This window comes from Acanthochromis polyacanthus, chromosome 10 (genome assembly GCF_021347895.1).
Source record: "Acanthochromis polyacanthus isolate Apoly-LR-REF ecotype Palm Island chromosome 10, KAUST_Apoly_ChrSc, whole genome shotgun sequence".
In the NCBI taxonomy this organism is placed as follows: Eukaryota; Metazoa; Chordata; class Actinopteri; family Pomacentridae; genus Acanthochromis; species Acanthochromis polyacanthus.
The window spans coordinates 3,885,107-3,909,542 of NC_067122.1; the positions used below are offsets into that span (position 1 = coordinate 3,885,107).

General features: G+C 40.7%; 1 protein-coding gene across 4 annotated transcripts in view; it reads left to right on the forward strand.

Annotated features, from left to right (window-relative positions):
* Positions 1-24,436, forward strand: part of shtn3 (shootin 3) — a 45,073-nt gene that overhangs the window by 6,466 nt on the left and 14,171 nt on the right. For all 4 annotated transcript variants that reach the window (XM_051954482.1, XM_051954481.1, XM_051954480.1 and 1 more), the window contains exons 2-9: positions 2,522-2,582; positions 16,542-16,636; positions 17,960-18,134; positions 18,664-18,761; positions 18,997-19,078; positions 20,354-20,448; positions 21,522-21,668; positions 22,135-22,288. In XM_051954482.1, the coding sequence (XP_051810442.1) occupies positions 2,522-2,582; positions 16,542-16,636; positions 17,960-18,134; positions 18,664-18,761; positions 18,997-19,078; positions 20,354-20,448; positions 21,522-21,668; positions 22,135-22,288 (907 nt within the window). The remainder of the gene's footprint in view (positions 1-2,521; positions 2,583-16,541; positions 16,637-17,959; positions 18,135-18,663; positions 18,762-18,996; positions 19,079-20,353; positions 20,449-21,521; positions 21,669-22,134; positions 22,289-24,436) is intronic.

Genomic DNA, 24,436 nt, shown 5'->3' on the forward strand with positions numbered 1-24,436 from the left:
TACATTAGAATCACATTTTTCCTGCAGTTTTCTGTAGCATTTTCTATGGACAAATGAACAAAATGTCCAAATCTTGCTCATGTACATTTGAGTCGATTACGATTGAAGCACAAGATTGAGTTTTAGGTTCACTAATCTGGGTGTGATTTGCTGTCCGCATTGTGATCCAGATGTGTTCTTCCCACTCAGAAGAAGCTTAAATGTTTGTCCTTGAGTACAAACGATGCAGCTGCTGTTGCAGTCACCCAAGCTTTATGTCTTCCACATCCAAACCCGGCTTCTTCTGCAGCCGCTCGTCCTAAATATAGCCCCAGAAGAGACACTTAAATCAGATCCTGTGGATGTGAAAACGAGCGGTTATGGTCTTTTTGCCTCTTTGTAGGGCAGCCGTCAAGTCAGCAGGAGCAGAGTGAGTCAGTCTGTTATCAAAGGTGATGGGCTGTCGGTGTTATTACCGAGGCTGGGCAGCATTTTGAGGCGATGGGGAAGGGCAGCGCTGTCTTCAGCAGGGAGGGGGATCCGGAAAAATCAAAGTTTTTTCTGGAGATCATAGTGAGAAGGAAATCTGCTTTCACTGCACTTTTGTCTAGTCTCATGGGACAGACGAGTTAGCTGCTAAAATCTGTAAGTCTTTGAGAATTCTGCCTGTGTGTAATCTGGACGTTTCAGTGTGCCCTGTTTGGAGAAGTTTCACAGTCTGTGCGAAACTGCAAACAATAAAACAGACAAACGTCCAAAAAGGTAATTAAGTCATAAATGTAATAAACATTTTAGCGGCTTGCTTGTTCTAGTAACATTAAGTAAAAAAAATTGAGAATGTTTTTATTTATCATGCAAATCTGGCAACTTTACAGCATTTAAAGTCATTATTTGTATTAGGGCTGGACCCGAATATCCCGAATATCCGAATATTCGTTTGCTACGGCTCATATCGGCTCATCCCGTTGTGTGATCACATAAACATATACACATATGTCTATGTGATCACCCCCTCCTCCCCACAGAAGAAAATATTCGAAGCTCGTCTCTTCCTTGCGCCTTTGGCCCACTTCGGCTCATCCCGCCGTGTTCGGCTCATCTCGGCTCCTCCGTTCTTGTTTGTTACCACCACCCGAATGGCCGGGTGGCTTCGTTGTATAAACACAAGACAAAATGCTGAAGACCTCCGCTGTTTGGGAATTCTTCAGTTTAACTGAAGACAAAACGAAGGCAAAATTTGGACACAGGAGACCAGACGAACGGATCCGAATATTCGCCCGTCTCTGCCACAAGCTGCCGCCGCCACCGCCGACGTTACGGGGCGGAACAAATATTCGGATATTCGTCTTTAATAGGGCCCGAATATTCAGAGGCCAGAAACCACTATTCGGGCCAGCCCTAATTTGTATTATTGTTTGTGACCAGGGTAAGCAGCGATGCTATGCTATTCATTAGCACAGTGTAACTGCAGGACAGTTTTGGATGAAAAATGTCATTCAGTGGCTAATAAAAATGCCCATTACTCGGTTTGCATAGGGAAACTGAGCCTCGTGATCAAACACAATGGAGCAGCATTGTATGTTGTTTATTTCTACGACTCTAATGCAAAAAATGCCTGGTTACCACTCCTCTCTGGTTACATGTGAATAAAGTACTTACAATGCCAACTACCAGGACTCGGTAACATCAGCTCTACCTCTTGTTCACACAAACTTAGAATGTGTAGATCCAAAGACGGCATACAAATGCATTATTATTATACTAATAACTTTAGTATATTCAGTATTGTGTTGAAGTATATGCATGTATTTGAAAATGACTTTGACGCCAAAGGAATTGTGGCTTAAAGATGAGCCTGATATGAAATGCAGGTAAAATGTGACCTTTAATTTGCAGTAAAATAGCTAAAAAAATAAATAATTTGGTTGATTTTATATGGAAGGACTCTAGAATGTCATAATAGGCTTGTTTGTGTGTGCATGTGTTTCCTAAATGTGTATTAATGTACACAGGTCTCTCCTGAAAAAGAGTTTTATCTCAGTGATCCTCCCTTTTTTTAAAAAAAAATATGTATATAGTTATTTAGTAATACACCCCCTGTCAAAAGTTTTGAGACGGATTCTCATTTATTTGAATGAGAAAGTGTCTCAGAACTTTTGACAGGGGATGTAATTGACATCTGATCTAACTTGCTAGCTGCCTCTTGAACTCTGGAAAAGATAATCGCGCAGTAATAGCTGAGCTCATCGTTTACAGGAAGGAGGAAAAGTTCAGGCTGACCTGTCAGGTACTGAAGGCAGCACGAATTATTAATATGCGCTGTCAATGAATAATTTACTCGGTACCCATCACTCACAAGGTTAAACGGAGGTTTTCTGCGTGTTGCCTTCTGGGGACCGTTTTCTGTTTAAGGTGTTTTGAGGTGAAACTGGCACTTTGTAACGTCTCCAGTGTATGAGCGGTGTGTTGGTGTGAGTGTACTCTGTGTGGAGTCTGTTGTGTAATCTGATCTAAAGGGTTGATCTGATGCGTTCTCCTGCAGTGCAACAGACTGACGGAGGAGAGAGACGAGGCCGAGAGGCAACTCAAACACATCAAGAGAGGTGAGTCTCTGCACAGTCTCTAAACTTTATTTTAACGCACAGGGTTGATGGTAGAAATGGTAGAAAATGCATTTATTTACTGCATCCTTTGCTAGATCTCTCTCCCTGCAGCTTTAATAATTATAGAAGGATTGCCATGAATGCTTGTGCACACGTTCAGGGTGACGATTGTGGTTTTATTTCCACAACTTTATCATTGATTGCAAATACGTTTTGTACAGACATTTATTCTCCTGTAGAGCATAATTATAGTTTTATTATGGAATAGTATTTAGCAGCAGACTCCCTTTAATTGCTATTAAAATGTTATTGTGACATGTAACTGCACGATGTTCAGGAAATGTCACAAGTCGGACAAACAGGCGACAAAACAGAGCTCCTGAGACTAAAATTTCTGGGTGACATCAGTCAAAAGTCAAGTCAAATGCATTCGACGGAATTGGTGACTCCCTCTGTTCAGGATTGCAGTCTAAAGTTCTTTTCCTTCCAGACCAGTATCATCTTCTAGCACCTTCCTTAACGTACAGCCATGGCCATAAGTTTGGACACAAGTACCATGACGCTTGTGAATCTTAGAAAATACCACAAAATTGTCACTTACAATATACTTATGTTCTGTAATAGACATCAAAACAGACATAAGTCATGCTGTGTCCAAACTTATGGCCATGGCTGTATATTGTAAGTGACAATTTTGTGGTATTTTCTAAGATTCACAAGCGTCATGGTACTTGTGTCCAAACTTATGGCCATGGCTGTAGTGCTCGGTCTTCCAGTCCTTCTGATAGTATCAGGTTTCCATAGCAGTATTCCACCAGCTGCTTCGTTGTGTCTCGGCTTGTCTGCGTCGCCTGATGACGGTTGACAGGCGTGGATGTGAGCATGTGAGGTGTGATTTCCAGGAGATGTTTTGTACCATCCGTAACATTCTGGTTCAAGTTCCATCATTTCTTTTAGAGAGTGTCTTTGTTCGTGACCAGGAGTCAGATGCATAAAGCAAGATGGATTCCACTCATGCCTTGAATACTCTCATTTTGCTTGCCCTTTAAATTGGAGATACCCCTGTTTTTGGCAGTTTAATGCTCTCCAAGCTTTACCAGTTTTTGTATCTGTATCATGTGTCGTGTTGGTGTAGCCTCCAAGATGTAGGAAATCATCAACTTTTTCAATTTCTGACCCATCTAGTACATGAAATGTCTCCTCAGATGTCGGGTTAAGGTGCATGAACTTTGTCTTTCCAGCACTGAGGAAGAGTCCAATCTGTTTTGCTTCTTGCTCCACCCAATGCAGAAGGTCTTCTACGTCACTGAGAGTGTTTTCCTGGAGGGCAATGTCATCTGCAAATGCAAGTTCTGAGAGGACGTCTACTTTGACGATACTTTAGGGTCAGACCATCAGAGGGCAAGATTGTATTCCTCAGTGCATAGTCTAAGCAGATGATGGAGACGAAAGGTGTAGAGGGTCTTCTTGAAGTACTCTGGTGTCTATGGAGAAGAGATCTGCGTTGCCCTCAAGAGTCTTGACTACTGCAGATGGTTTGATGTGCATAACTTTTACTGCTTCAACAACAGGTGAAGGGATTCCATCTGCCAGTAGAATTTGGAACATTTTATTTCTGTCAATTGAGTCGAATGCCTTCTTGAAATCAATGAAAGCTGGTATTGTTTCTTTCCCGCGGTTCAATATCTGCTCAACAATTCTTATCAATCAAAAAGAAGCAAAAATTAATGCAAACTGGGAAATTATTACCCTCAGTGCTTGACATCTTATAGACTGATGATATGGAGAATCATTAGTGACGTTTTAGTTTGGTTTGGATCATCTGATGAACCTGTTGGGCTTGTTTGGAGTTTGTAACAAACTGAAATGATCCTTTTGAAGGTAAATTAGTTTAGATATTTCCACACGCTCCTACCCAGATATCATGTCGACTGACACATCATCCCTCCTCCAACCAGACAGCCGACACCGTCCCCTCCTTCCCCCCTCACCATTCACACCTTTCCTCCTGATGTCACCGACACCTTCTCCTCTGTTTGGAGAGTTTAAGGCCGGAGGGGAGGGCGAGGTGTTGCCGTTTCCATGACGACAGTCAGGTTTGTTAGCCAAACGTAGCGAAGGGTTCGTGTTTCGGGGAGTTTAACCTTTGATTCGACATGACGAGGAGCTCAATAATCGATTCTACAAAGGAGGCAGATAACACCATGACTGTCCACCGAGGTAAGACAGCATGCAGGTCTTAATGATCAGTTCTAGAAGTAAAACAGGTTCATAAATGCAGGCTTTAGACGTGCAGATAAATTTGTTGCACTAAAAGTCATTTGAGGCTCCATCTGGCTTTAAGAGAATGAATTCAGGCTACAGACTTGTAAACATTCTGCAGGTTCCTCTGTAGAAAAGTTAGTAGAGGATCATTTCATTTCCCTTTTAGTGACTTTAGTCACTCAAAAAACTTAGCAAAAGTGGAAAAGTGTAGCATGCAAAGAAATAATGCATGAAAAAGCATGTTTGCTTTTCAAAACGATCATCAACTGGGAGTCGTTTTGCACAAGATGATGATTTTCTTTCCTTCATGTCTCTGTGGCTAAATGAGCTGCTGTTGTTTAAATGTAACAGGAGAACCAGACGTTCTCCATCTGGAGCTGCACCTCAGTGTGACATTTCATTAGTCGCTCCTTCAGAATCTAATAACTGATAAAATAAACCATTAAGAGAAACAATAACCTCCATCTTGCCTGGGGAAGCTTACTTTTAGTATGTAAGATAAGATAAAATGAGCCTTTATTAATCCCACAATGGGGTAATTGACGCGTGCATCACTTTGGTGATGTTCCAGATGTAAACATGGAACAGCATAAGACTTTTCATGACCACTCTCATTCCTAATTTTCTTACGCAGAGTCCTAGAAAAGCATGAAAGATGTCTTTATTGCCAAAAACATAACGATTTCATAACACTGAATACTTATCTCCTTGATATAAAGGCTAATACATAAAATCTGCAGGTATTATGATAACAAATGATGGAAAATCTGGATAGCCTACATTGTTCTAAAGCTAAAATAAAGGTACTTAAATTACCATGAGAATGGCGCGATGATCTGAGGGTTACTAAACTAGTTTTCTCCTGAAAACAAATTCAGTGTTATAAATGTAACACCGACTTCAAAGTCCAATCAGCTTCCAAGAACTGCCAAATAAAAGACATTTTATGGCCTAAAATTATTTTTAGGTTCTAAGAAATTCTGCAAGAACCTCGTAAATGTTCTCTTTTGACAAGATGAATGGCCTTTTTTATTTGTAGTATTTCTGTTTTTGATGTTTTAGCTAAAAACAACTTCAAACTATTAGTCAATAATCAAAATTGCTGCCCATTTATTATCTGCCAGTCGACTAATCAGCTAATCCTTTCAGCTCTGGAGTGCTGGTGCTGCCTCAGGGCTGATCATATTACCGACTAGTGTCACCTGTTTTACCTGGTTATACTTATTCATGTGTTTTTGGGAAGTCTGCGTGGATTATCTCAGCAGCTCTGCGTTGGATTGTTGTTAGATGTTTGTGCTCCTCTGAGGATGAACCCTCGTGAATTTGGTGACTTTGTTGGGACGCGTTACAAGAATGACATTTCTGGCTTTCGAGGAAATAATTTAGCGGGATGGATTGTCAGAAAGGTGAACTGTCCTCCTGATTTTTCCCCCAACAGCGGGTCAAACAATTCTAGTACAAGGTTGTAAATGAAAATTAGATAATTTAGAGATAATTTGAGGCTACTGTTTGATATTTCTTCCATGATACGAGTCATTCATTGTTTAAAGTTGGAAATTAGATAATTCTATCTGTCTGTTTCCACCACATCTTACTCTAAATAGTGCTGCTATTTTGCTGAATTTATTTTTTTGTTAAAGATAGTATACTTTTTTAATCTGCTGGGGGTTTAAAGCACAAATGTGACTGCAGGGCTGCAGACTTTTAGTCGTATTTATTCTCCAAATGAGCACAGGAACCTATATTTTCTTATTGTGTGCATTTTATTGTTTATATTATTCTATTCATCTTATCTTTCCATTCTAACTCAAGTAGGGCTGGACCCGAATATCCCGAATATCCGAATATTCGAATATTTGTTCGCTATGGCGGTATCCGAATATTAATTTTGGTATCCGAATATTTGGACCCGGGAGACCAGACGAACGGATCCGAATATTCGGGCCGTCTCCGCCACAAACCGCCGCCGCCGCCGCCTGACGTTGCGGGGTGGAACAAATATTTGGATATGCGTCTTCAATAGGACCCGAATATTCGGAGGCCAGAAACCTCTGTTCGGGCCAGCCCTAAACTCAAGGAATGACACCATAACTCCATTGTATTTTTGTCTGCAGCTGTAAAATGATCATAGTGGTCTTGACTCTTCAATCTTGAATCTTGAGCAGCAGATGGACGTCCAAATAAATGAATGAATTAGGTCGTCTTTGTGGGTGTAGCTGATGGTAAATGACACAGAAAGACAAACAAATTATCACCGTTTCAGCAAAATATGAGTCAGACTGTGTCAGAAAAGCATCAAAAACTTGGAAAACCGGACCCAAAATCCTCAGCGGAGTCAGCACAAATCCTCCTTTTCATTGTCACTTCAGCCTTTCATTCATTCACTCATTTATTCATTCACCGCCTTCCCCCCAGAGAAGTCGCGCTTGTCATGTTATTCACATGAATTATTGAAACCGTCCCGACATGAATTATTCAGCAGCAGACATGGGGGACGGATGGGGATGTGGGAGGGGGCGGCCTTCAGAGGGCCTCTCTACCTGCTCCTCCATATTTGATGGTCGTATTCTAATGGCTTTAATGAGGGAGACTCGGCTTGCCTGCAGGTACTTGATTTCAGGCTCGTTTGAATCTCAAAGGCCAGACCGAGTGAGTTCAGCTCAGATTAAGTGATTATAAAACGGTGAAAACACGACCTGACCCTGAGATAAAGCACTTCCCTGGACAAACACACGGAGAGAGGATTTAATCTGTCACACATCCGAGCTGATCCTCCTATTATTTAGCAACAGAAACATAAACTTACAATGCTTCTCTAAACTCCCACCGCTTAACAAAAAACACATTAGCAAGCTAGAAAATCTAATTTCCTACTTTAGATATAACGTCAGCTGATTATTTTGACGGTTTGATATAATAATGCAACAATAACTTAATATTGCATGTAATTCCAATTTACAATTCTGGATTATTTGGTTTAAAACTAAATTCAAATTGAGGTAGCTTCCATGTAGCAGCTGGTAACGTACTAATTTTGGCCATTTTAAATGAAATAAAACAAATAATGTAACTTATTACATTATTGGTTAGAAAACTTTCTTACATTATTGGCTTTATTACATTTAAAATGGCCAAAAGTCTTGCATTGTCGGCAGGTATTACGGTTTTGGCTGCTATACTTCATTAAATTGGCTTGAAAAACATTTTTCTTCACTTGGAATTCAGAAACAACCCCTGAAAATTTTAATCTATGCTTTTATACCTCTTTATTCAATTTAGTTTTTTTATTCTTACTATTTGCCTATATATTTGCCTATAGTTTGTTTTTATTATTTCCTTTTTACCTGTAAAGGCTCTGCAGCATCAGTTACCATGGAAACCTAGCTCCATACCATCAGTTACCATGGAGATCTTGCCCCGCTGCATCAGTTACCATGGAAACCTAGCTCCACAGCACCAGTTACCATGGAGACCTGGCTCCACAGCATCAGTTACCATGGAGACCTGGCTCCACATCATCAGTTACCATGGAGATCTAACTCCACAGCATCAGTTACCATGGAAACCTAGCTCCACAGCATCAGTTACCATGGAGATCTGGCTCCACAGCATCAGTTACCATGGAGACCTGGCTCCACAGCATCAGTTACCATGGAGATCTAGCTCCACAGCATCAGTTACCATGGAGATCTAACTCCACAGCATCAGTTACCATGGAGATCTAGCAGGTTCATGATGCTGAAACTCTGACTTTCAGCCCAACATACCTGCTGACCCACTAACCTGGCTTCCTAGTTCAGCCATTTGGTGATTACATGTTGACCTGTTTCTGGTGGCCTTGAGTTAATTTTCATAAAAACTGCTCTCAGCAAGAAGATGCAACTTTAAGAAACAGAAACATAAAAGCTGCAGGAACAGGAAGTTGGCCTACTGATGGAGCACTAATGACCGTCTTTCCAATGGAGGTTTTTCAGAAAAAGTTGAAGATCCGTCTCTGGAAAGGAGACGTCTATCAAAAGGTGTCTTTGCCTCTAGCAGAACCTTTACAACAGAACTTTTGCTGTTCTTGAACATTGTCGTTCCTCTGTGTTAAAGCTGCCTCTTGCCTCCAGCTACTGTACAGCTACGTGTTCGTGAGCTGATGATGCCGTACTCTCTGTAGTTCATGCTTTGTATTAAACCGGAGTGTCAAAGCCTCGTCACAGGGCGGGATTTTTGTTTCAAATCAGAGAGGGAAATAAATGAGGTGAGTTGTTTTCATATGTCTGTGTTGAAGAATAACTGGAAAAAGTGCAACTGATGTAACCGAAAGAGCAACAAAAATTAGTAGGTGAAATACAGGAAGCAGAACTTTTCCAGCTTTACTGTACGTCTTCTAATGCTGCATGCAGCTGGAGGCCAACCGTGATGCCACTCAGCTTCACTAACTGATCGCTCGTAGCGCCGTTATCTCGCACAGCCTAGTTATTCAGTCCACTGTACTTAGATAAAAGCCTGTGGCTGCACTTTCCCTGCATTCAAGAGCCACTGGAAATACTGTAATTACAGCTGAGAGCTCACTGAGGACCAACAAGCTGCCAACATGTGACCAGGAGAAGGATCATTTTCTCCAACAGCCACAACACTGACATCAAGTCATTTTGAGTTTAAAGGGAGCGTGAGCATGTCAACATTTTAAATGACTTATTGGCTTTCATCCCAGGCTTTACTCAATGGTTTTATTTTGTAGCTTTCATACTGGCATCAATTTTTTTTGTTTAAAAATGACACTGCAACTAAAGTTTGTTTTAGTTATTGAATAAATACTTCATCTCTTAAATTGGGGGAAAAACTGAAGAAAATATCAACCTGACAAACTCCTAGAGCCCAAACAGCCATTTTCAAATGTCCAAAATCAGAAGACATTCAAATCATTGCATTTGCGTTATTTTTCACATCATTTTTGAGTCCTCTGAATCTGCAGAAGTAACACTAAAAACTGAATTTCCTAAATGTCGTTATTATTGCTGATGCTCCTCATCATAAAGTCGGTGGTTCTGCAGCTGTTCTGGAGTTCACTGGATCTTTTTCCCCCCAAACTAAGAATCCTGAAATGCACAACACATCACATTTACCCCGAGCTCTGAACCTCTGAAGACGGAGCTCGGAGCGGCTCTTGAAGGCATTAGTGCGCCTATTGTTCAGAGCTTAGCTTAGCGTTGCAGCTTAAACGCCGCTGCCATTAACACTCCAGTATTTTTGCAGCAAATTTTGTCACTTATGTGTCGCAGAGTTCATGTATTGGCGAGAAAGGGAGGCGATCAGCTCACTTGGCTTGTTCTAATTCCCCGTCCAGCTTTGTTTAAACACTCTGCAGAGGGATTTCCACGTTGCTCACGGATGATGTGCTGACCGTTGGCTAATCCTCTGAATCGTCTGCTAATAGCACGTTTCGTCAAGAGAGAGGCTTCCACCAGCTGCAGCGCAAAACAAAAACGCTGCTGCTCTGTCTTTCGCCTGTTAGATTATCACCAGTTGGCTTCTCCTGCTGAAGATATAAAGACTTTATTTATCGCATAGGCAGGAAATGTAGTCGGACATGGCAGAATATTACAGCAACAATTTCAATTTATTTTTAAGATAAAAATGCCAAAATATGAGAGTTCTGACTTCTGCTGTCCAACATGTGTGCGTCTCTTATAATAATATTAAATAAAAGACAGTTTTTAGTTGTAATTTGTATGAATAATTTGTTTTTTTTTTACAGAAAATACAAAAATTACTTCATATGTTAACGCTAAAAAAAACCCCAAAAAACAGACCAATACCTCAAAAATCTGTAATTTTGCAAATACCACTTTGTTCTTTTACGTTTCACCATAAAATTCCACTATTTTTATGTCATTAATTTACGGATATTTGCCACTAGCTTCACAGTGAGGTTACAATTTTCTGGAGAAACCCATTTTTGCACATTTTTCAGCACCATTACTGACATTTTCCTTAGAAACTCTGACCATATTTCACATGTGGTCATTGTTCTCACACGTTTTACGGTTGTCCTGAAACTCTGCTGGCTGTGTTACTGGGTTGAAGAATCCACATTTTAGAATCAGTTTTATGGGCCAAACATGTGAACACATACGCTGCTGTGAAGAAGTATTTGCCCCCCTACAGAAGTATTTTATTTCTGCATATTTCTCACACTTTAATGTTCCAGATCATCAAACTAATATTTATGTATATTGAAGGTTAGACAGAGATAACCCACAAAACACAAAATGAAGTTTTTAAATGATGATTTATTGAAAATCTCTTTCATCCCAGTGAAAAAGTAATTGCCCCCTTAAACCTAATAACTGGTTGGTCTCTTGGCAGCAAAAACTGCAGTTAAATGTTTGTTCCAGCTTCTGATCAGTCTTTTACATCACCATGGAAGAATTCTGCTCCACTCTTCTCTGCAGAATAGTTTGAATTTGGTCACATTTGCTGGTTTTCCATCATGAACTGTCCTTTTAAGGTTTTGTCACAGTATCTCAGTTGGATTCATCTTTGACTCGGCCACTCTAGAATCTTCATTTAGTTCTTTTAGAGCCACTCAGAGGTGGACTTCTTGTGGTCTTTGGGTCTTTGTCTTGCTGCAGAACCCATTAGTGTTGAGCTTCAGGTCCTGAACTGATGGTGGATGTTCTCCAGGAGGATTTTCTGATAGAGAGCAGAATTCATGGCTCCATCAGTGATGACAAGTCATGCAGGTCCTCCAACCATCACACTACCACCACCATGTTTCACTGCTGGTATCATGTTCTTCTTGTGGAATGGAGTCTTAGCTTTACACCAGATGGAACAGACTCATGTCTTCTAGAAAGTTCCATTGTTGACTCATCAGTCCACAGGATGTTATCCCAAAAATCTTGGAAATGCTGGATGAACTTTTATGTTCTTCTTGGTCAGTAGTGGTTTGATCCTTTAACTCTCCCATGGATCCATGTCCTTCCAGAGTCTTCCTTATTGTGGAATCATGTAGACGAACCTTAACTGATGCCAGTGAGGTCTGCAGATCTTTAGATGTTCATCTGGATTCTTGTTTCACAAATATGCAAAAATAGAAGAGTTCTGTCGGGGGCAAATACTTCTTTAACAGTATTGTATAAGGAATTTAACAGTTTTTATCTTCCAAAGTCCTCACTTCATATATTTAATGTGCGTGTAAACTGGTTGCTGGAGGCGTACAAGTGCAAGATGCTAATTCAAGTTTATTGGATAAAAATGCGAAAACATACACAAGATTGACCTTCTCAAATGGAGGAACATCAGCAGTGACATGTTAATGCTGGACATGATTAGCTCGTGGACGGTTCTCCAGTGTTCCCCTGCTGACGGCTTCCCTCCTAAAATTCATCCGAATGAAACCAGAGCTATAAATAGCGGAGCATGACCCGCTCTCCACCGTCTCCACCTCCCGACCAGCATCTGACCCACAGAGCTGCAGCCGGAGAGCGGTGCAGCCAAGCGGAGGTCGATCGGCCGTGGTGTATTGGACTGAAGGGACCGAGGGGTTTAAACGAGTCTCTGGCTGCGAGGGAATCACACCACCAAAGGCATTAAACATCGAATGAGGGATTAAAAATAGATCCAGAAGCCTTCCCCGTAGTCTTCCTCACTCAGATCGTCCTCACTTTCCTCACTCCGGCTTCCTCTAACCAAACCCTGAACCTCTCTGACTCACAGATAAACATCACGAAAGCTCAAATGTCGCTAGTTTATGTGTCTGATACAACTAAAGCTTCTCCTTTAGTCATATGAGGCCGGTATTGGCTGTGATAACTGAGAATACGATCTAGATCAGTGTATCCTCTTCTAACATGACAGATAATGTAAATCCTTTTTAATAAACTACGTTTAACTTAATACAAATATCAACATTTTGTCCACCCAAACCGTCAAAATATTGAAGATTTATCTAAACCAGCAAAATTTGATCATTTATCTGGTGGGAATAAATCCTTTAAATTACTTTATAGAATGTAATTTGTGATTTTTACTCTTTAATTTGTTTCCTCGATAATATTTTATGACTTCTGGTGGAAATTCGAGGCAGAAAGACAAAATACAACCAATTTATTTTTGACAAAAGACAAACAAGTAACCAATTTCAAATAGAAATCTCAAATAAAATTTAAAAAACAACTTGATCCAGAGTGTCTGACAGAGGTTAAACTGTCATATTAATGGGTTTACAAATTTACATTTAAAATAATAGATCACAAATCAAATCAGAATATCTGTCGGGGTAAAAAAAAAAGACATTTAGGTATTTTTAGTGAAAAATAAATTACTCAAACATTTACATTTGGTAAAAACAGTGAAGGGAAATTCTGTCTGGCACTATTTTCATACATTTCCTTTGTTTTTTTTACATATTTATGTCCAGTATGTTAATTGTGTATGAGAGAAATCACCTGCAGTTTCATTACACACTGTATAGTGACAATAAAACCAATTCTGATATGATAGTAGTGTTTATTTACCACTTTACTAAAGCGATCCTTCGTTTTTCAAGCATTTTCTTGTCCTTCATCCTTCAAAGGAACCTTTACTGGCTGTGAAACACTTAAAAAGGCAGCCGTGTGTCTTTAAAAAAAAAAACTGTGAATTTTGACTCAGATCCATTCTGACTAAATCACAACAACGAATTGCAGCAGCTGTTGCAGTATGTCTAAAATACGCACAGTCTAGGTTTTGTTGTTTTTTTTCTGTGCGTTTTTGGCTTGAAAATCAAATAATGGGCTTGGATCTCCAACAGATGCATCGCTCAGCTTCAGACGCCATCAGCTCTCTGGGCTTCAGGAGTCAGATCGATACATGGAAGGCTGCCGCTGGAGTGTAATATCCTGGAGAGAGTCTGCTCTCTAAAAGCATCCCTGAACACAACTACTGCTGTTTGTGCTGCGTTCAGGCTGCATCATCAGAAGCATTCGTCATGCCGCCTTTGAGCTTCACCTGCATGTAAAGGTTGAATCAGGATGAAGCGCAATGAGCTCAGAGCACCTGCAGGCCTCAGACAAATACAGGTTTGGGTTGCGGTCGCTGTTGTCATCGGGATGTTATTGTCGGAGCGATATTCTGTGACATCATACAGTTTCTGCTGCAGAACACACAAAGAGCAGAAGGTCAATTGTGAATGAACAAAACTGGTAACTGACTGCAAAACTCTAGCCAAAATCTTCTAAGTTGTGAAATTTGCTAATCTGTCTCCTGCAAAAAACTTAAAAGAAGTTATACAACCATCACCCAGGAGATTGTATCTTAAAATTGGACAACAAAAGACATTTTTGAAGGACAATCTCTAAGCTAGCAACAGAAAAACGCAACTATTTTAGTACTTCCATCTCAAGATGCATTTCTGAATCAACTAGTGATCAAAAAACATCTTCCTTGTTTGTTCTATTGAAATTAATTCATCTGTCCATGTGAACATGCCAATAGCTGAATCATGAATGTAACTGCAGACGTCTATTAACGTTTATTTTTCTCCTCAGTCTGCCGACACCGTGGAAACTACGAACAGAAAAGACATCCAGACATTTCAAATACGCAAAGTTTCACAAAAAGCATCTCTAATTAGGCAGATTCAAGCTAGATTCAGTCATTAGACGGGTCCAATGTGCTAGTTTGGATCAACAATGGGTTAAAACCATCCATACAAAAAAAAATCAACAAGAAATGCCAATAAACACAAACAAATACAACTTAGAGGCCATGCAGAGCAGTTTTATTTTTAGGCCATATCGTTTCCTCTCTAGCAATGTTGGTGCATCCCTCTGTAGCCTTATTTAATTACCCACAATCCCACAGGTGTGGCCCATAACTAAACTGTGGTCATGTGACTTGTTTCATTCTCCATAAAAGAAATATCATTACACTGTGTAAACCAAACATCAATTTAAAAGGTGTACATCGTCAAAGTTGGCTTTCTTAACGTCTTATTTATTGTGCTTTTCATCAGGTTTAACTGCAACTCTCAAAAATTACAGTCTTGTATACGGTTACAGTGAAGATGAAAGTGCAGTTTTGCTTTGATCACGTCTCTTGAACATGGCAGCATTACTGTATCACAACAGAATCACTGAGGATGGAGTGATAGTTGTGCTTCTGTTCTGTGTGAAACCGACACCAGCAGTAAAATGAATACTTGGCAGCGTGTTATTAGCTGCTTACGATTTCTGCAGCCTTCTGCTAACCTGTGTCCGTGTGCGGCCCCTGGACCAAAATGAGTTTGACACTCCTGTTGTGGAACGTATCGTCCAACAACTTGCTCCTCTGTTTGCTGTTTCAGAGCCACGCTGCATTTATGCTATTGTTTTGCATGTTTTGAATTTTTGTTACGTGGCTGTTGGTCACAGCTGGCTCGGACAGGGCTTCTCAGTTACAGCAGGATGTACAGAATTTTATTTATTTATTTATTTATTTATTTATTTGCAGGATCTAGTGCAAACTATTTGTTTATGTCATTTTTTAAATGAGCCACGTCGAAGCTTAGACAAGCTTAGATTTGGTTAATTTTCATTACACCACAAAACATGGGCAATTTGCTTTCTCAGGACGTTTATTTTTAACACTTTTTTTTATACAGAATGCTGTTTCTTTATAATGTGTACTTATTTTATTTTTTAGAATACATATTTGTATTTTTTTTATTGTTATTGGTACCATTTTTGTGCCTGTAAAAAAAATGGACACGAAAAAACGCACAAAGAATTTCAATGCACCTGTACTGTAACGTACCCGTGCAAATGGCAAAAAAGTCTATTCTATTCTACTCTATTCTATTCTATGACATAACTAAGTGTATTTAAGTCAATTTGCAGTACTTACTACCTGGATTAGCTGTTTTTTCTTGAAGCTGTTGGAGCGTCTCTGGTAAAGGTTGGGACAACAACACTCAGTCGTGTGAGTGATCAGTATAATCAGATTTGGGGCTTGTGTATCGACCAGGAAGGACGGTGTTAATGGATCTGAGATGTAAGCGGCAGCCTCCTGCTGGCTGTAATACGATCTTTGTCGCCACAAGGACACTGGAACGATAAGTCAGGATGGAGAGACAGTTCATCCTCGTGGCGACTTCATCCGATACCCTGATTTACTCGGGTTTGTCAGGAAGTAGAAAAGCACACGAGACGCGTGTATTTAAAACTGCTATAAATTCTGGCTACAAACATGCAGCAGAAGAAACAGTGGGAGGCTGAGGACAGAAAGGAAATGAGGAAGATTTTTATTTGACACGATGGCAGAGCTGCTTCATCACACCGAGTTTCTCCTCGCAGTCGAGAATTTTTTTTTCCCCCAAAGTCTCAGATCTGGGTCATTTTAAAATAACCGAGGAGCGGCTGAGCTCTGGTGACACGTTCGACAGCTGCAAGCGTCAGACCTGTCAACCTCAGGCTCGCTTTTATCCTAGCTGTTAGTGTTAGTGGAGGTTTTAAGCACATTAATCATTCGTTTCTGCTGTCTAAATTCAACCAAAATACCTGCAACCAGTCGGGTGCATCAGTTGTAATCGTAAACTGTTTATTTCAGAAGGGAAACAGAACAGATTGATCCCCACTAAGTGTCCAGAAAATGAATGTAAGTCAATGTGATGTTACTGACTCTGTGTGTGTGTGTGTGTGTGTGTGTGTGTGTGTGTGTGTGTGTGTGTGTTTCCTCCCTCAGTCTCTCAGATGGTGATTGAGGAGGTGAGCGTTCTGCAGACTCAGCTGGAGATCGAGAAGTCTTGTCGGGAGAATGCAGAGGCCCTGGCCACAAAGGTCAAACACACACAAACGCGCGCACACACACACACACACACACACACACACACACACACACACACACACACACACGCACATGTTTGTACTTCTATCTTAGTGAGGACATCCATAGGCGTAATGCATTTCCTAGAGCCTTACCCTAACCTTAACCATCACAACTGATTGCCTAAACTTAATCCTTACCCTAACCCTAACCAAACCTCAATTCATACCTGTTCTCTAAAAACAAGTCTTCACCCTCAAACATGGCTGTTTCAAAGTGAGGACCGGCCAAAATGTCCTCACTTTGTAAAACTGTCCTCACTTTGATGGTTAAATGCAGAAAATGGTACTCACCATGTAGCAAGTACAAGAACACACACACACACACACACACACACACGAACACTCCCTAATCAATGCTGTAAGATTAGCATTATCAGGGTTCAGCTGGCATTAGCAGGAGAACAGGGGGAACGGATGAGTCAGGATGACTCTGCATGGGGACGATTTGACTACATTTCTTCTGTCAGTTACAGCAAGATCTGTGTGCATATACTAAACTTAAGTAATCTTTAGGAGTAGCTACAACAGGTAAATAATTTATATTTGATGTAGGGCTGGACCCGAATATCCCGAATATCCGAATATTTGTTCACTACGGCGGTATCCGGATATTAATTTTGGTATCCGAATATTCGGCAGAACGAATATCCGAATATTCGTCTTTAATAGGGCCCGAATATTCGGAGGCCAGAAACCACTATTCGGGCCAGCCCGAGTTTGATGTTAAAATGCTGCCACTGAAATAAAAGGACAACACTGTAATTATTCTCCATTACAAGTAAAACTGTGCTGAAAATGTCACCAAAGTAGAAATATAATCAGGGAAATTTACTTAAAAGATTAAAAGTAAGAGTTTTGCACATTTATACAGTAAAGCTGGAATGATTAGTGAATGAAATGATTACTAATCAACTAATGATTATTTTGCTAACCATTTTAATAAATGATTATTCCGTCAGTCGCATGTTAAATGTAAATATTTTCTCAGACATAAGCTGCTGATTGTTTTATAAAAATCCCACAAATATAGGAAAAGTGTGACGGCAGACGTAGACATCCATCAGGCTTAGGTTTGTGCAGATACCAAACAGGTAAAAAAGGGCTTTATTCGTCTTCCAGTCCCAATGTTTAAGGCTGGATCGGGGCAACGTTATATAAAAAAAAGTAAAACCAAGATCCATTACATTCTGGGGAGTGTAAAACTTTGAGAAGCTTGACGTCTGTGACTTCAGTGTGTTGCTCTTACCATCAACCTCTGTGACTGTTGACCTCCAGCTGAACTGTGAGAACAGAAAGCTGAAGTACCTGAGCATGTCTTCTCGGCCGTGTTTGGACGAGCTGCTTCCCAGCATTACCGACTGCATCGCCCTGGAGGCCGACGCTGCAGACGCTGCAGACGTTGCCGACAGCAGCCCCGACAACTTCAGCCAGTACCAGCAGCAGGTTAAAGGTACAATACCTAGAATTTATAGTCCGCAACAACATCTGAACTTCATGCTGGCATGGATTGAACTGTGGTTGGCCAGGGAGCCCGAATCCCATTTTTCACATTTTGTAATTAGTAGGGCTGGACCCGAATATCCCGAATATCCGAATATTCATTAGCTACGGCGGTATCCGGATATTAATTTTGGTATCCGAATATTCGCCCCGCCATCCGAATGGCCAGGTGGTTGTCGACTCTTGACGTCATGCTTCACTTCGTTTCATAAACAAGACATAGACAAGATGCTGAAGACCTCCGTTGTTTGGGAATTCTTCAGTTTAACTGAAGACAAAACGAAGGCAGTGTGTAAAATTTGCGTCCGGGAGACCAGACGTGTCTTCGTGTTTAATAGGGCCGAATATTCGGAGACCAGAAACCACTATTCGGGCCAGCCCTCGTAATTAGCGCACTTCATAATAAATAGTTACTACATGTGGACACCGTGTAGGCTGCTACAGTTATACATTAAAAAAGACTTCCGTTGTTCCATCAGAACTGAGGGAGACGGTGAACAGCTTGTTGGAGGACAAGAAGAATTTCATGTGTCAGATTCACGAACAGCAGCGACGGATAGAAGAGCTGACTGCACAGGTAACTCCTGTGTTTCTTCATGGTTTTGCTGGAGTCAAAACATCATGAAAACGTCTCACAGCACATGAAACAATAATTCTGTTTTGCGTGTGGTGTCTGATAACTCAGATTTTCTGATGCACCAATCTTAAAATTTGTAGTTGTCAATGACAGACATCCAGTCTTCAACATTTCAGTTACATAAATGGGCGAATAGCATCATTTTTTTTGAAGAATTTTCTTTCCCTGCTCGCAGTCGGAGAAAGATCAGACGGAGATGAAGCAGCTTCGTGAAACAGTCGACCAGCAAAGCAAAACCATCAAGAGATTCAACAGAGGTAAGTCACGGCACACAGAACTGTGAAATCCAGATTCTGGTTGACAACTAAGAAAACCTCATTCAAAACCCCACTGATGCTGTGAGTCCCTTCAGTTTTTTAAGAAGCAGTCTAGCAGTGTTTGTTCTGGCCTCTTTACAAGCACGGTTTCCCACAAGCTCTAGATGCTTTTGAACTGAAGCCCCGCTAATGTCATGGTAGGGAAGGTACTGCCTTGCACGTCCACGTTGGAGAGCATTCACACCATTGGGTAACTCAAAGTGACAGCTGCTAGCCATGCAATGCTGTCGGACATCTGGAGCCCAGAAACTGCTGTTCAGTCCAGCCCTAGTAATATTTGTGTCTGATAAGTACACAGACAAAACTAAGTTAGCATAATGTGGATTGGATGGTGTTGTAGATGTTTGTGCGTCATAAATTGCTTTTTAAATTACAGAAAAGCAAAATAAAATGTTTTTATTCCCTTTAAAGTAAACCCTTCTTGACTTTAAATGTCATAGATGTAACTCTGGACTGTTGTTAAGACACTAAGGGGGGCCTAGTGGACGCTTGTGGTACTGCAACAAAGCAAACTGCAGCCCACAACACATTTTCCTCATAGACAGCCATCATAAAGGAGATGTACATCAAACTGTCGACACCTTCATCTGAACACAGGCTTCCACTCTGATCTGCATGAGCAGTGGTCCGTATAATGTGAAGCAAAACTGAAAGCTGGATAATGTGCCTGGTTTGGACTGTATTTAAAGGTGGAAGAACCCTCTCCAGTAGGTTTCCTGTGCGGTGGTTTTGAGGTGTAGGTTGGTGGCTCTAGTTGTTGCCATTTTTGCAGTGAGCCTGAACTGTTAGTAACCTATGACTAATCCAAAAATGAGCAAAGAGATGAAGCGTGAGTAGAGCTGAGGCCATGGACTGTCCTCAAAGCCGCCATGCCATTAAAGTTACATAACGTTAAGCCTGAATGTGATTATTTAAAATTCCACACAGCGTACTGGGAAATTAGCTTTAGAGGCCGTAGCATGTTTATTTCTGCTGTAAGGTTGGATATTTTAACATCTTTGGGGATTGACTCACTTTTGGAGCCTCTAGTGGACATTTATAGAACTGCATGTGGCATTTCCGCATTAGCTTAATTTATTTCTGCCCCGAACCTTGGACCACATCTTTAAATCTAGCATGCTATTTTTCTCATGCATCCAAGGTTTTTGCCCATGGTAACAAACAAGCTGTCAGATCTGTTTAAATGAAATTCACCTGCTCTTATTCTCTCCGTAGTCTCCATGATGGCGGCTCAGGAGTACGACGGCATGAAGGAGCAGCTTGACTTGGAGCAGAGCCTGAGAGTCCAAGCTGAGACGTACGCCCACGAGGTAAAGAAAAGGTCACAGACACACGCTGCTGTCAAGGTGAAGTCTAGACAACGTGATGCAGCACGCTGCTGCTGCAAAAAAACCTGGATATACACGTGAATAAAGAGAAAACAGCCGCACTTTTGGACACCAGCGGTCAGAAAAACAACCAAATAACGCCATCATTGCTTGTTTACAGCTCTGATATTACCATTCTACTGCCACAGAAGATACACACCAACAATCATGAGATAAGAAAAGCCTTTATTAACCTCACACTAGTGAGATTTGCAATGTTACAGCAGCAAACGTAGCGCAAACTTTGAATGAAAATATACCAAAATTGTTCGAAAAAATGGCATTATTGCACATATCAGTGGTATCGCAGCGATTTTTTGATAAATAGAAAACACTAAATAGAAAATCCACCTGATATTCAGTTTGTTTTTGGTCTCGACCAACTCCTGAGGGAAATAAGTGCTTCTTTAGCTGCTGTGTGCTCCACTTTAATCACTAGCTCACCTCTAACTGTGGCACTGGGCAGGTAATGTGATGTATGCTGTTTACTTACAGCAGCTGTCTTTATTCTTATTATATGTCGTCATTGGAGAAACTGATGAGTGCCTTCTCTACACAGTTGCAGCTTTATAGTTTTGCCGTGTTAAAATATCACAAGCAAACACAATGGCAGATCTTATATATGATTCATAAAAAAGACTGATTCCTGCTGTCTTGTCATGTGGCAGCTGTGGAACATGATCTTACCACTTTGCATAATCTGCATTCAGAGTTTGGGCTCCTTTCTCAAAATAAGTCCTTCACTCTGATCCCATAATTAGTGATGCTGCTTTTAGCTTCAGTGATAAACACTGACCTGCATTGCTGTGTTGGTAATTGATGTGTGTGTTGATAACCTTGTAGCTGATTAACGAATTGTCCTGAATCTGGTGTTTACTGACCTGAAAACTGAAAAGCCTGCAGGATCGAAGCAGACTCTGCATGTCATGGACAGACTGGGGTGGTTTGTCGACAGTAAAAATGTACAAGATGCAAGTTTCCATTCCTCCACCCTCTTCTTCATTTGCCTCCTGCAGATGCTGGTGAAGCAGAAGGAGGCCAACAGGCAGAGCATGCTGCTGCTGCAGAGTGCTGAGCCCAGCGTTCAGCTTCTGAAGGCTCTGGAGGACGTCGCTGCTGTCACCAAAACCCTGGAGGAGGAGCGTCTGCAGCATCAGCAGACGGTAAAGCCCCAAAACTACCTCCTCTTTTTTTGTAGATTTTCTGGTTGTTCCCAAAACTCATGGAATGTACACTACTGTTGAAAAAGTTTGGGGTCATCCAGACAATTTCATGTTTTCCATAAAAACTCTCACTTTTAGTCATATGTTAGCATAACTGCACAAAGGTTTTCTAATCATCAATGAGCCTTTAGCTAACACAATGTAGCATTAGAACACAGGAGTGGTGGTTGCAGGAAATGTTCCTCTGTACCCCTATGTAGATATTCCATTAAAAATCAGCTGTTTCCAGCATAGCAGAAATATAACATGGTGCAGCCGTATCACTCTGCAGCACAGAATGGTCTCACAAGACAACCCTTTGAGTGATGCTAAAACATCTGGACTGCCCCCTGGTGGTCGGTTGCAGTATGAATCATAAACCACAGCGTGTTTATGTGTGTGTGTGTGTGTGTGTGTGTGTGTGTAGGTGCAGAGCCTGGAGGTCCAGCTGGAGCAGAGCTGTGTGAAGAAGCAGCTGGAGACTCTGCAGAGGCAGCTGGAGCTCCTGGAGGTCGAGAAGAAGGAGGTGGAGGGACGACTGGAGCAGACGGAGAAGAAGAACGAGGAGCTGGAGACCAGAGGTAGGCGGAGGTGGAGACGAGCACTTTTTTCCATTAATCTGATAGCGTCTGAATGTGTTAGTTTCATGACTGAATGAGGCTTCATAGTATCCAGTTGTGCTCCGAAATGGGAGTTACGGCTCTTTTTTTTAGGGGGAGAGGCCGAGAACTTTTTAAAGTTGTGTGAAGCGATTTTTTTTTCTGTTTTGACATCTCAGCACCAATATTGGTCCAAAAACGATCACAAAATACCTATCCCATTCAGTTTGCACAACATTTTCACATCTGTTGCAAACTGAAATGTCCATGAAAATCAAACTTTACTGTGAAGTCAGATTATAGATCCACCAATCACAATTGTCATCCAGGTTTTGAGCTTTTGGCCTACAGTGACTGAAGTCTTATTTGTTGTTTCCAGCTGTTTGTAGGAGTTTTGTCTGAGCTTATTAAATAACTGCAGCATCAGACAGCAACAGGATCCATTTGAGCGTCTCCAAAGAGAGCACACCTCCGTTTTATCTACACACTACTGGTTAAAAGTTTTAAAACGCCCCAGTTTTTTCCATTTTTTATATAAGTTTGAGTAGTTCAATGCCAATGAATAGCTTGAAATGGTACAAAGGTAAGTGGTGAACTGCCAGAGGTTAACAAAAAGGTAAGGTTATCCAAAACTGAAAAATAATGGACATAGAGTGAGAGATATCCTGAGCCAAAATGGCTACCACAGCCCCATGCAGTACCCTCTGGTTCCTAGTTGGTCAGGGGTTCATCCAACAGCAAGATGATTACCCAGAACAGAAGTCCAAGCTCTGCCAGAACTACCTTAGGAAAGAAGAATAAGATGGTGAGATTGAAAACATGGAGTGGCAGCACAGTCTCCAGACTTAAACCTCGTGGAGCTGGTTTGGGATGCAGTGGACAGAAGAATGAAAGCAAAGAACCTACAAGAACCACACATTTAAGGGAACTTCTGCAGCAGAGTTGGGCAGAATTTTCTGAAGAATATTTCATTTCTAGTGTGGAAAGAATGCCATGAGTGTGTTCAAGGTGGCTCCTTTGATGAGTCAAAAGTTTAGAATGCATTTTGGTTTCTACATTGATTTTTTTTTACTTCGTTTGTTTATTTGTTTTGTGCTTTCATTTCAGAGTACAATAAGACACTAACATGCATCATTTCCAATAAAAACAGGAAAAATTGGGGTGTATTAACCTCGTAAGACCCGAGCTTTGGTTTGTGTTTTATTTTTTTTCTACTTACTTGGGATAAGGAGTAACCAATAAATATAATAACTCGATAATATCTAATATCTGACAATTATGTTTATTACATTTCCATTATATAAATATATATATATATTTTAAATTAAATTTACATTGTTTTTACTATCATTATTATTATTAGTACTAGTTGTAGTAGAAGCAGTAATATTAGCATTATTATTAGTATTAACAATATGTCCTTTTGGAAAAAAAATCCAAAAACAAAAACATGTCCACATATGTGGACGGCAGGTCTTAAGATGTTAAAACTTATGGCTTGTCATGTATATATTTATGATCCTCATTCAGCACTGTGGTGTAATTTTCTTCACCTCAGACATGAGTCACAGTCTGTCAGCTGCAGCTGAATCATGTGTTGTTGTGGCTTCAGGTTGAGTTCCATCACAACCATCAGTATGTTTTTATTTTATTGTTGGTAAAGTAGTAGTTAGATTATGATCACACGTGGATCATAAATAAACTAGGCTGATAGTTTAGACAGTTTGATAAGCTGTTGTCAGATTAAAATTATTCCCTGTGTTTATTTGTTTGTGTCTGTTGCTCTGGTGTCTAAAGCTGATGTTAATGACAGACTGCTGTGACTTTAAACAGACTGATGAAGGAGCGACGTTACGTATCTCATGTCTGAAAAGGGAATCCTGGTAGTAATGAACTGTAATACTGAGACGTGCAAACATGTAAACCTTCGGCCACACATGGGTGGAGATGCACAATTATTGCACGCACCGATACTTTAACACGCGATGTGACACATGTTGATTGACCCAGTTTGAGCGCTTTGATCCAGCAGGACATCAGTTCTACTTTAAACTTCACTTGTGTCAAGTTGTCACAATTTACTGACAATGTTGTGCAACAGAACCTAATTTTATCATTTTAAATTGTATC